The 13433-nt window shown below is 38.9% G+C and overlaps 1 protein-coding gene across 1 annotated transcript in view; it reads right to left on the bottom strand.

Annotated features, from left to right (window-relative positions):
• Window positions 1-13433, bottom strand: part of SAMD3 (sterile alpha motif domain containing 3) — a 50878-nt gene that overhangs the window by 5531 nt on the left and 31914 nt on the right. Inside the window, exon 7 of the mRNA XM_058566309.1 lies at window positions 3136-3336. Coding sequence (XP_058422292.1) covers window positions 3136-3336 — 201 coding nt within the window. The remainder of the gene's footprint in view (window positions 1-3135; window positions 3337-13433) is intronic.

Below are 13433 nucleotides of genomic sequence, written 5' to 3'. Positions count from 1 at the left end.
CACCACTCACGATTCCTCCTAGTGACCCACTCGTCGGGAGTCTGGATTACACTGTGTTCCTTTCCAGGGTACTAGATGTGTTCTGGCAGGCAGCTAAAGAAATCACTGGTCGATCCTTCTGGTCCTGTCAGACTTGATTTTATCATTTGGACAGATCTGTTTTGGTTTTTGTCCTTAGTCCGGGGTAATGACCCTGACTCATCTAGGATATAAAGTGTCAACTTTCTAGAGTCTCAGATGGACACCCAAGGTGCTCAGCAAGCTCTCTCCACTCTGATTGGCCAGAACTCTTATTTTGCAACACTGTGTGGCCTCTGATATCAGCTTTCAGTTCTCTAGCAGCCTCTCTATGTATGTTATTGCAGGGTCTCATCCCGTGTAGTCTAGCCCTCACCCAGGGACCTCTGGGGGATCTCTATGTAGAATTCTGCCCCGCCCCCCGCTTCCTCTAGTACAGTGTCCTGAAGATACCAACTGCTTCATCATTCCCAAACTCCACTCTCTTCCTGTGCAGCTCAGAGAGACCACCACATTCTGATTGGCTTCCACATTTCTGTGCCATGATCTAGAAAGTAACCCTGAGGTAGAAAGCTGGGGCACATCCTAGGTGTTCCCTTTTTATCAAGGATCAGAGTCCTGGGATGCCTACTATCCAATGCCTGGAAGCATTAGCTTCATATATTTTTTCCCAGATGTATCCATGCTAATGGTGGGAAGGCAAGACCAGTACTGGTTACTCCATCATGGCCAAAAGCAGAACTCAGATTCCTTTATTTTCTTTTCCTTTCAGACTTTATTGTATTAGCTGGTGATTCTTAGGTACTTCACTTAAGTTTTAAATGACAATTGTTGAAATAGTTTCTCAGTAAGGTGAAAACTAGCATCTCAAAGGATTTGTTGGAAAATTTGAGGAATTGTTTAAATTTGCGTTTGGTATTTTCCCCTCAACTCCTTCCTGCTTGTCTTGTGCCACATCCAATAGATCCCAGTAACAAATTCCTAGTTGACAATATTTCAGATAGTCTAATAAAGTCCTTTTTTTTATTTTAAATTTTTAAATTTTCTGTTGAGAGAAAGTTTTTTGAGAGGAGGAGGTTGACGAGTGCAGGTGGTGAGGGAGGGTGCGTGTCAGCCCCTGGGACTGGCTTCCACACCAGCTGCCTCTCTTCTGCCACCCCTGTGTCCACAAGCTCCCTAAGCTCAGAGCGTTTTCACCGTGGTCGTGGAAACAAGTGGTGGGGGTGGTTTGGAGCGCGGGCAGCTGGCCTATTATAGAGATTGTTGTTAACTGGCTATTTGTAAGTAAGGTCAAGCTTGCTTGTATTTTAGAAAGCGCAACAAGGGCTTTATGAATCGTAAATTCCAGCTAGCTACACAAGGCTGAGTTAGGGAGGTACTTTCTGAAGAAATCTAAAATGTTTAACTCTTGTATTTAAAACAAGAAATAGACAACACAGTCATTACAAAAACCATACCCCAATCCATATTTTGGATATAAAGGGTGAAATACCTGAGGGAATGGGGGAAAGACAGAGACTTGGACAAAGCATGAGAGAGACAGTTTTAGGTCTGAAATCTCTCTTCTCCTCACTCAGGCTGTACTGGACCTCAGACTTACCATCATCTATGGTTCTTTGAAAGGTCGCTGAACCACAGCTCATCTATTTTAATCACTAAACCTTTGCAGGCTGCACTCCAGTGAAGCCCCCTAAGGCTGCAACATCAGTGATGGAGCAGCCTTACCATCTGCTAGCGAATGAATGTTTGTGTTCCCCCAGAATTCATGTGTTGAAACCTAATGCCCAATGTGATGGTGTTAGGAGGTGGGGCCTTTGGGAGTGATTATGTCATGAGGGCAGAGTCCTCATGCAGGGGATTAATGCCCTTATACAAAAGACCCCAGAGAGCTAGCTTGCTCCTTCAGCTAGGTGAAGTCACAGCTAGAAAACGTCAGTCATGAACCAGAAAGCAGGCTCTCACCAGACACCGAATCTGCCAGTGCCTTGATCTCAAACTTCCCAGCCTCCAGAACTGTGAGAAATAAATTTCTGTTGTTTATGAGCCACCCAGTCTATGCTATTTTTGTTACAGCATCCCAAGCAGACTAAGACACCAACCATCCACTAACTCATTCAGCACTCAAAAAATTAACACTTCATTTGTATTTCACACACAGTACTCTGCTAGGCACTTTAGGAACATGTTTAAAACATGCTCCCTACATTTAAAAAGTTTATAAACTATCAGTTTGACAGATTTTTTGCTTTAAAATTATATTTTGTAGGTGTGTCAATCTGGCATACTGTTCTAATAGCCAGGGGCTACTGGCTATTACTGTTCTCAGCAACCCAAAGATTAAGAGAACTGGTACAGGCAATAGTCAAGGTAGGTTTGCTGAGAGGATTAGATAAAATAATCCATGTAATGTGCTAGAACATGCCTGCTACATAGTAAGTTCAGATGTTTGATATTGACGTTATAATAAAATAAAACATGCAGGCAAATTCTTATTTCAGTTTTTTTAGGGGAAGAAGAAAAATATGTAAAACTTTTCATTTTCAATTTGCTTGATTGCACCCCACAGAATTCTTCCATGAAATGTGTTCTCAGGTAAAAACTGATGACTCTCATTATACACTACACCTAAATTACACTAAAATTGTAATAGGACCCTTTAATGGCCACCTTAAGTAAACGAAATGGCAGCGTATTTGATTTACCCATCAAACTTCATATATTTTCAGACCACTTTATGAAATGATCTGAGATCATAAAGGAAATAGATTTTGAGCAATGTTGCATACTAACAGTTCCTTAAAAAACTATCTTTATTGTCTAAATGCATACAAAGGGAAGATGTCTCACACTGTCAAAATATCTGGAAGTAGTGGTCCCCCGGCCTCCACAGTATATCCAATGACAGGGAATGCTTTAAATGTGAAGGCAGCCAGTGCGTGTTATCAGAATATGCTTCCAGAAATTCTTACCAAATGATCCTATTTGCAGCCCCTGAGGCCTCACACACCCAACCGAGATTCACACCCACCATCTTGCTACGCCTGTTCCCACGGCAGGGGGAAAGAGGAAAATCAATTTGGACACTGTAATCAGGGTATTATAAGCAAGCAAAGATACCTGATAAGGGCACTTCAGGAAAGGAAACATTTTAAGAATGTCCTTCAGAGGCGTTCTGCTCCCAATCAACTTTCTTCTGATTTCCAAAGTCTGGCTCATCCTCTTATCGATTTCTCTCCAATCCTTGTCTGTTTTCACATATTCTTGCTGGAACCAGCTAATATGTTCATCTACCTCAGCATCTAAACAAACAGCTTCTTCCTGCAAAATATTTTCAGAATATCAGTATGTTCCATGTTTCAAGTGGCAGTTTAACACTTCATGAAAACTTGAATTATAGGGTGGTGTTGCACATTCTTCATAACGCACTCACAAGGTGGCACCACCATGTGTGATTACACTTGGCCCTGAACGTGGTTCACAAAGATCTTTAACACTGTGAACAAATTAAGTAATTAATTACTTACTGTGGAATTATAATCTGTTCTCTTGACAGATAGGAATGAATGAATGAAAGAGTTACTTCATTTGCTACATATCCATTTACGTGGAAACCTAGATTATCCAGAAGGTTCATACTTAACAGGAATGTTGTTTATTTCTACACATTTAAATTTTAGAAGATTAAAAAAAATGAGATAAAAAGTTTTTAGATTAAGATTTTGTTAGTGTTATTGTTTGTTGTTTTCCTTTTTAAATGCCTTTTTAGAGCTGTAGTGCCATGCTATATAATCCAAATTCAAGATAATAACAGCGGATATTTTGTGATGCTAAGTCGTCAAACTGTCAATTATATTCACTGTACATCTGGGTACATTGGGTAGGGTGAGGTGGCTAAGAAATACCTCACATATTCTCATTAAAAACCTACGGCAAGGGGGCCGGCCCAGTGGCGCAAGCGGTTGGGTGCGTGCACCCTGCTTTGGTGGCCCGGGGTTCACAGATTCAGATCCCGGGCGCGCACTGACACGTCGCTTGGTAAGCCATGCTGTAGTGGTGTCCCATATAAAGTCGAGGAAGATGGGCACGAATGTTAGCTCAGGGCCACTCTTCCTCAAGAAAAAAGGGGAGGATTGGCATCGGATGTTAGCTCAGGGCTAGTCCTCCTCACACAAAAAAAAAAACCTTAAGGCAGGGGGTGGCCTGGTGGCATAATGGTTAAGTTTGGCGCACTCTGCTTCAGTGGCCCGGGTTCATGGGTTCAGATCCTGGGCACGGACCTACACCACTCATCAGCCATGCTCTGGTGGCAACCCACATACAAAATAGAGGAAGATTGGCACAGATGTTAGCTCAGGGCGAATCTTCCTCAGCAAAAAAAAAAAACCTAAGGCAATCAGCTTTGAGAAGACAAGAAAAAAAATCTTTCTAGAAAAATTAGTTGAGAAGACACTTGGCTGAACTGCACTTGAATTAACAAGTTGACAAACTGTCTACCTGACCATAATGTAAACAGATATAACCTGTAAAAGATGGTAAGAAACCTAAAATAATCCTAAATCAAGGCTTTTACAAGCACGTTAGGAAAGCTTCAGGTAGAACCCCATCTATGAACATAGATGATTATCATGACATAGACCAAATGAACAAATTCCGAGAAAAATATAACATCAAAACAGACTAAAAAGAAATTCCTATAATCTTACGTAAATTTACTTAGAAGATAAATGTCTTTTTACAAAGAAAATACCAAGACCTGAAGGTTTTCAGACAAATTCTACTGAACTTTCAAAACAGAGAGTGTTCCAAATTTATGCAAATTCTTTCAGGGAGTCAGAAAAAAAAAAAGAATTCTATGAAGAATTCCAACCCATTCTATGAAGCGTCTGTGACACTGATCCCCAAACCTGAAAGAACTGTATAGGAGGAAAATTATGGGTCAATCTCATTCATGAACATGAACATCTCATTCGTGAACAAAGTTGCAAACATTAGGAACAAGGAACAACTAACTTGGGTTTATCCCAGAAATGCAACTATGGTATGACGTTAGTAAGGGAACAATGGTAAACTAAAGGGAAGTGTGATGGATTACCCATTATGTTCCACTTACTTTCATACTGAAATCTGAATTTGGGGGCCACTGTTGTGGAAACATTTGGACCAGAAAAGAAGTAGGTTTTGAGAAATGTGTTATATTAACAATTCTATAATTTACCCAGATTATCTAAATATATGTAAATATACTGCATTGACTGATTAAAGCAGAAGAGAAACATATGATCATTTCAAATAATGCAGAAGAAAAGCATTTTATAAAATTCAACATCCCTTTACAATTAAAGAAAGAAAACTTATCAAAATAAGGACAGACATTTTTAAAGCTTGTAAAGTTATCTACCCCAAATCTAGAGGTAAAGTCATTTTTCATGATGAAATTTTAAAAGAATTCTCCATAAAATAAGGAACAAGACAAAGATGCTCTATTATACTCTATGTATTATATTACATTATATTATATTATTATATTATATGTATGTATTATACATATTATATAGGTACATATTATTTGTTAGAATTAAAGAGAGGTTTTCAGAGCAACTGAATATAACAGCAATATAAAAAAATCTACTAACAAACAGAAAATGTAATTTTTTACAGTTGTAACAAAACTATGAAGTACTTAAGAATAAAACTAACAAAAGATGTGCAAGACCTTTATGAAGAAAATTATAACATTATTGGAAAATATTAATGAGACCTAAATAAATGGATAGATCTACCATGTTCACTGTTAGAAAGATTCAATATCATAAGGAAGTCACCTTTTTCCAAATGGAGCCAAATATTCAACAATGTTTCTATCAAAATCTAAAATCTGTAAGAAACAAAAATAATTTTTAAGAACTCGACAAGCTGATTCTAAAATCCATATGAAAGATTAAAAAGCTCTAGAAACTTCTAGACACACATCAAGGAAAAGAACAGAGATGACATCACAAATCTCTGGGGAAGAGAAGGACTATTTTATAAAAGGTGTAAGAAATTGTTTTATCCATATGGAAAAAGAGAAGAAAATGGATCTACACTGCACACCTTAGCAAAAATAAATTCCACATGGTTTAAGAACTTAAACATTAAAGGCAGAACTTTAAATTTTTTAAAAAAAAATATAAAAGTATTTATGATTTCAAGATAGGACAGGAATTCCTAAAAGCAGTAATCATAAGAGAAATGATTGATAAATCTAACTATGTTAAAATTACAAGCTTCTCAGGGCTGGCCCCTGGCCTAGTGGTTAAGTTTGACATGCCCCACTTCCCAGGCACGGACCTACGCCACTCATTGGCGGCCATGCTGTGGTGGCGACCCACGTACAAAATAGAGGAAGATTGGCATAGGTGTTAGCTCAGGGCGACTCTTCCTCCAGCAAAAAGAGGAAGATTGGCAACGGATGTTAGCTCAGGGCAAAAAAAATTACAAGCTTCTCTTTGTCAAAAGACGCTATAAAGAAATTTAAAACGCAAGGCACAAACTGGGAGAAGATATTTACAATAATATAAGTAAATTATATAATTTATTCTATCAAATATATCATTGATTGTGTCAGTGATATAAATGGGGAGAAGTCTGATAATCATAAGCTTGCTGCTCAGCAAGCTTAAATGGCTACAACCACCTAAGAAGACAATTAATTATCTTTATCTTTTAAAGTTGAATTTTTGCATACCCAATGTGCCAGCAATTCCACTCCTAGGTATGCATCCTTGAAAAAAGCTTGCACATATGTACCAAGACACACACACGAGAATGATCACAGCAGCAGCATAGTGCATAATAGCAAAAACCAGAAACAAGCCACATGTCCGTCCATACGACAATAACCAAATAAACTGTGTGTGGTTGTCACAATAGATTTTTAAGCCAGTATGAAAATGAATGAACTACACAGCTGAACTGAACAGCCTGGATGAATCCCAGAGACATTATATTGAGTGAGAAAAAAGAGGTCATTGACAACACGTAGTTTCTATACCATCCTGTAAACTACAAAAACAAGTACAAGTAAACAATATATTCCCTAGGAATCATGCAGATGTGATAAAACCATATGTTTCAAAAGCAGATGAATGATAAACATAAAATTCCGAGTAGAAGGCAGTCGTGTTGGAAGGATGGTCGATGGGTGTGCGAAGGAAGAAACAGGTAGATGTGCGGTATGGGCAGTGCTCCAACTTGAAAGCCGAATGTTGGGCTCATGGTGTTCATCTCATAAATTACACATATGCTACACATATTCTTTTATCAGTCTCAAATGTTAATAATGACAACTTTTTTAAATAAAAAGAAAAAATCTTAATTTTTAAAAAATAAAGGAAAAAAATTTTAATTATATAAACAGCCTTCCTTTTACTGAAATATAGCAGAAGTTCAATAAGTGCTGATACTGACATTTACAGGCTACTGTACACATGGTGTACTGCTTCCCCCCAAACCCACACGCAGTTCATGAAATGTCATGACAAGTAGGGTTTCTAGGAAGCTTCTACCTGATCAGATTAACGAAATGTTAGTGGGTTGTATCCTAGATTAAAGTGATCTTCCGATTAGAAGAAATACCTGGCTGCACCAGAATTTAAAATCCTCATACTTTCAATGATTTATATATTGTCAGAGGTGGAAGGAACTTAGAAATCGTCTGGTCCATGCCTCTCACTTTACTCATGAGCAAACTGAGATTCCCACAGGGGGAGTGACTTTCCCAAGCACGGAGATGGTTGGGCGTGGGGGTTCCTGTCTTGGTGTGGCCCCCCACTTCTCCAAGGAGAGAGATGGCCTTGTTCTGACCATCTGGTTTCCTTAACGGTGCACACTGAGATGAGGGAACTAGGGGATGAGAAATGTCTGACTCTTACAGAACAGCAGCTGCAGCAGAGTCGGCTGCGGGGCGTCTGTCTCCGTGGGCAGAGAATGGGGGCACGTGCTCAAGAAGTACCAAAGGAAGAAGGCACGAAGCAGGGAACAGCTCAAGGATTGCCAACCAGTGGATACAATGAAGGGAAGTGTAGGAGTCACCTGCGGGATTTGTGACTTCAGAGGAGTCTGCATAAATTAACCAAAACATTAACTTGAGTTGGATCCAAACAAACTGGATAAGGAGCTTAAGCCATGTTCCTTGACCCCACCAGTGCTGGTAACATAGAGCGGGCTCTCTCCTCCTGCACCACCGTGACCTACAGCTCCTCAAGAGGTAGGTGGAATAGCAGACAGCTCAGCTCTAGCCAACTGTTAGTCTAAGCTGACAGCTGGGACAGAAATAAGGAGGGCTATGTTTCTAAGTGAGATTTTAATAGAAAATTGAGGCTACTTTTGAAGTAGTAACACACAGCATGGTTTAAAATATACAGTTATAACTCCCCCCACCCCAGAGATGAATAAGATCTCACCTTGACTATTATTAAGCGTAATTTTGTTCTACATCCTGCAATCGGAATAAGTTTGCAAAGAAAGTATCTTGTTACGAAAATTAAATAATTCTTATAAGTACATCATTAAAGATTGACTTTAAAGGCACTATGTAAAGCTGCTGTACCTATGATTTGGGGACTGTAGCTTCTGAACATCATCGGCAAATAACTGGTCATGCTCCCTGCTAACTGTGGTGTTCCCTATAGAGTGTCATCTCACTTACCCTCCAGTCCCTCTAAGGGTGTGTTTATCTGAGTCATCCAGTGTGGTGGCCATGAACCACACGTGGCTACAGAGCACTTGAAATTTGGCTAGTCCAAATTGAGATGTATGCTGGAAACACTGGATTTCGGAGACTTAGTATGCAAAAAAAGAATGCAACACATCTCATTATCAATTTTTCATAATGGTTACATGTTGAAATAATAATACTGTGAATATATTAGGTTAAATAAAATATGCTATTAATATTATAATTCCATCTGCTTCTTTTTACTTTTTTTAATGTGACTACTAGAAAATTTTAGATTACATATGTGGTTCATATTATATTTCTATTGGACAGTGCTGTGTTAGATGCTAGGGTTTTCTTTATACCAAATTCCAATCATCCCTGTTTTCAAGTCTAGTGTCATCAAATTGACTTTAGACACGATGCCTCCCTGTGTAACTTGAACAGTCTCTGTGCTTAGCATTCAGTCACGTGTCTCAGTCAATCAGCGGGGAGACTGCTACAATTTTGCCCCATGTTTCCAAGTGCACAGCTGACTTGTAAAACTTCACAGTATTAGCAAATGTGCCACCTGCTGACGGCAGGAATTGCGTTATATCCAGACTGCAGTTAACTGTCAAGATTTTTCTTCAACTTCTGCTGTCCAATTTTGCACCATGAGAGAAACATCTATGGTAACGGCTATCAAAATGATTAGTATTTAAACAATAAATAATTATGCGTCAGATGTAGTAAGAAACAAATAGTAAGTGCCATAAAAGAAATCCAAAAGCACTAAGTAGATACTCCTAGCATTTGACTCGCTAAGCAGTTTTTGCATAATTTTCAATTCCATTTTATTTCTAAGTCAAAGAAAGCTAACACACAAAACTACTTCACGACTTTCAAAGTTATGGGGGACATATATACCCAATAAGTAGGAAAACAAAATGTTTTAAGAGAGAAATGAATTATAAGTGTAGTGTTAGTGATTTAACACCTGACAATTAGTTGATTGATTGATTGATTTAGCAAATATTTGGAGGACTTTGGGATACCAGGACACCCTACAAGCATTTATTAAATCCCCATGTCACTGTCCTAGACATAGTGTAGGTTGAAAAAAAACCACAAGTTAACCTCTCTAAAGAAACTGGCACAGCATTCGCAGCATGTGTTTAATAAGATATTTCACATCAGAATGGGGCAAAATATTAGTTTTGCTTTCTCCATATTTCAGACTCTGAGAAATGTCCTTAAAACTAAGGTCACAATGGAGATAATCTGCTCCTAGTATTGAAGAACTGAAAGAAGCCCCAAATGAATTAGCTGAAAAAATGAAAACTAGGTATCTTTACTTAAAGCAAAATGATGTTTCCCTACGTTTTAAGTGTTTTTATTATAACATATGGCAGTGCTTTTCACAGATCTCCCAACCTAGATATAGTACAAGGACACAGACCATGAAATCCTTGGGGAGGATGGCAGGATCAACCAGATCCTCCAACACTTCATGAAGCCAGCCCAGGGACAGGAGAATCACTGAGATGTGGATCCAAGGCCGGGCATACTGTACTTGGGGCTCCTGGTACTACTCAGGATAGGCAAAATTATGCTGCTTTCCTTAAAAACCCCAGACCTTAAAGCAACAAAAGTTTATGTATCACTCATGTGACATGTCTGTCTCGGGGCCCAGCTCCTCATCCTCCTCACCCAAGGAACTCCACCATCTAGAATGTTGTCAGTCATTATTGCAAAAAAAGAGACAGGGAAGATAGGGCATCTCATACTGGATATTCAATGCACATGTCACTTCTGCTCACATTTCACTGGTCAAAGTCTTATGGCCACACCCAACTTCAAGGGAGCAGAGAAGTACAATCCTGCTGATTGTCTGGAGGAGACGAACTGGTTAAACTGGTGAACAACAATAACGTCCACACTCACCTACTGCTGGGTTTCTTTTTATGTGAGAGCACAGCTCTCCTTATAGTTTTGGCCGGTTTCAGACAGGGTTTTTTGTTAGCTACAGCCGAAACTGTATTAACCAAGAGCCAGAACACCCAGTTATCAAACTAGAAAACAATTTCCTAAGTGAATTCTATATCCAGCAAAACATCATTTAAATATGAATAAGAAATTTAAGACATACTCAGATAAATAAAAACTGAGAGAATTGGTCACTAGCAGACCTGTCCTACCAGAAATACTAAAGGTAGTCCTTCAAGCTGAAATGAAAGAACGTTAGACAGTAACTCAAATCCACATGAAAAAATAAAGAGCACCGGTAAATGTTACTATGTAGGAAAATATGAAAGATAGTAGAAGTGTATTTTCTGTCAGTAACTCTATTTCTCCCATCTTATTTTAAACACAGTTGCATGAAGCAATAATTATAAATCTGTGTTGATGGGCATACAATGTATAAAATGTGATTTATGTGACAATAACAGCACAAAGGGGGAGGGAGATGAGGTTATATAGGGGCAAAGTTTTTGCATGCTATTGTAATTAAATTGGCATTAATCTAAAGTAGATTATTATAAATTAAGATGTTAGTTGTAATCCGCAGGGCAATCACTAAGGTAACAGCAAAAATCGTACCTATTCTAAAAGAAACAATAAGGGAAATTTAATTAGTACACTAGAAAATATCTACTTAACACAAAAGAAGACAGTAATGAAGGAATAAAATAACAAAAAGGCCATAACATATAGAAAACAAATAGCAAAATAGCAGACGTAAATCTTACCTTATTAGTAACTACATTAATTGGCAGAATGGATTTAAAAAATGATCCACTATATGCTGTGTACTAGAGACACATGTTAGATTCAAAGACACAAATAGGTTGAAGGTAAAAAATGGGAAAAGATATACCATGCAAACAGTAACCAAAAGAGAGATGGAAAGGCTATACTAATATCAGACGCAATAAATTTTAAGATAAAATTTGTTCCTAGAGACAAAGGAGGAGATTTTGTAATGGAAAGAGGGCCAATCCATCAGGGAGATATAACAATTATAAACTTATATGCACCTAATAACAGAGTCCCAAATGTCATATGGCAAAAACTGACAGAATTGAAAGTAGAAAGAGACAATTCAATAATAATAAGAGTTAGAGATTTCAATACTCCACTTTCAATAATGAATAAAACTACTAAATAGATGATAAACAAGGAACTAGAAGACTGGAACAACTGCTCTTCCTGGGGAAGACAACATGGATTGCAGGAACTTGGGACTGGATATGACAGATACATTATAAAATGAAGACCTCTGAGAAGATGACATCAAAAGGAGTTTTTTTTTTTTTTTTTTTTTTGTGAGGAGATCAGCCCTGAGCTAACATCCGCCAATCCTCCTCTTTTTCTTCGCTGAGGAAGACGGCCCTGGGCTAACATCGGTGCCCATCTTCCTCCACTTTATATGGGACGCCGCCACAGCATGGCTTACCAAGCAGTGTGTCGGTGCGCGCCCGGGATCCGAACCAGCGAACCCCGGGCTGCCGCAGCGGAGCGCGCGCACCTAACCGCTTGCGCCACCGGGCTGGCCCCCAAAAGGAGTTTTGAAGAAACTGATTAATGAGATTGTTACTTACTTAAAACTCTTAAAAAGAAACCAAATGATACTAAATTAACTGATAAAGATAAAATAATCTATGCACTTACAGATCACATTAAAAGCCTCCAAACTAAGAAAACCTCACTGCAATTAGAAAAAACACAAACAAAAACAAACACAGAAAGAGAAAAGCAAATGCTTCTGTAGAAACTTTAAAGTCCTACCTGTACTGCTTCAAGAAAACAAAATAAGTTTTCACCAAATATCCAATTTAGAGTTAATTTACCCCACAAAGACAGAGGAGAATCTTTTCAAAGTAGATGAAAAGATCAGCCATAAATGTGAAAACCTGGACACCAGAAAGATTCAAGCCAAATTTTTTGAAGAAAATTTTGAAAGAAGCATTGGCTATTATCAAAGTCATCTTATATCCTATGAGCAAAAAGTTTATGGTAATACATTGAGGGTTCTACTGGCTGAAAGAAACCTCAATAATTTAAGGAAAGAAAAAGCATGCATTAGTCAGAAAAGCATGAAAGAAGAATTTGAGCATTTCAAAAAGTATGTTTATGTCTTGATGTTTTAAATGAGGCATTTGGGAGAGGCCCAAGAGGACCAGCAAGGAATCTTCTGGATGAAGAGATTCTCAAAAAAGAATGAGCATTAGGCTGTGACAATGTGAGGATTCAGGTTGAGGGCCCCGTGTAGACCAGATGCCACCCCCACCCCCACCCCAGGGTCAGGATGACAGGAGCAGGATCCCTCCAGCAGGGCCTCTCCATCCTGTCACAGCAGGCCCTCCACAAGAACAAGACAGAGCTTATCTTGGTGCTCCTTGTGCTTGCAGATGCTCAGAACCTTCTTTTGGTCCAACGCTCCCACCTGAACACAGCACCTCTAGCCCAGGCTCTAGTTCTCCTGTGAGAAGGTGGATGCTACAGAGGAGACCCAGGGGCCAGTTCCTGAGAAAAGGACCCCCTGTCCTTCCCCTTATTCTGGAAAATGAGGACGAACTTCCCCAGAATCCTCTCTACTGAGGGACTTCCCTGACCCAGCACATCTTCCACTGGCAGCAAAAAATATCTATATACTAAGTGCTAAATGATACTAAGTAATAAACACTAAGTAATTGAACGTAATGTGGCAATGGCACAAGAACAGACTGATAAG

The sequence above is a fragment of the Diceros bicornis genome, chromosome 23 (genome assembly GCF_020826845.1).
Source record: "Diceros bicornis minor isolate mBicDic1 chromosome 23, mDicBic1.mat.cur, whole genome shotgun sequence".
Classification (NCBI taxonomy): domain Eukaryota; kingdom Metazoa; phylum Chordata; class Mammalia; order Perissodactyla; family Rhinocerotidae; genus Diceros; species Diceros bicornis.
The sequence above is the reverse complement of the archived record's forward strand: the minus strand, read 5'-3'. Positions and strand labels throughout refer to the sequence as shown.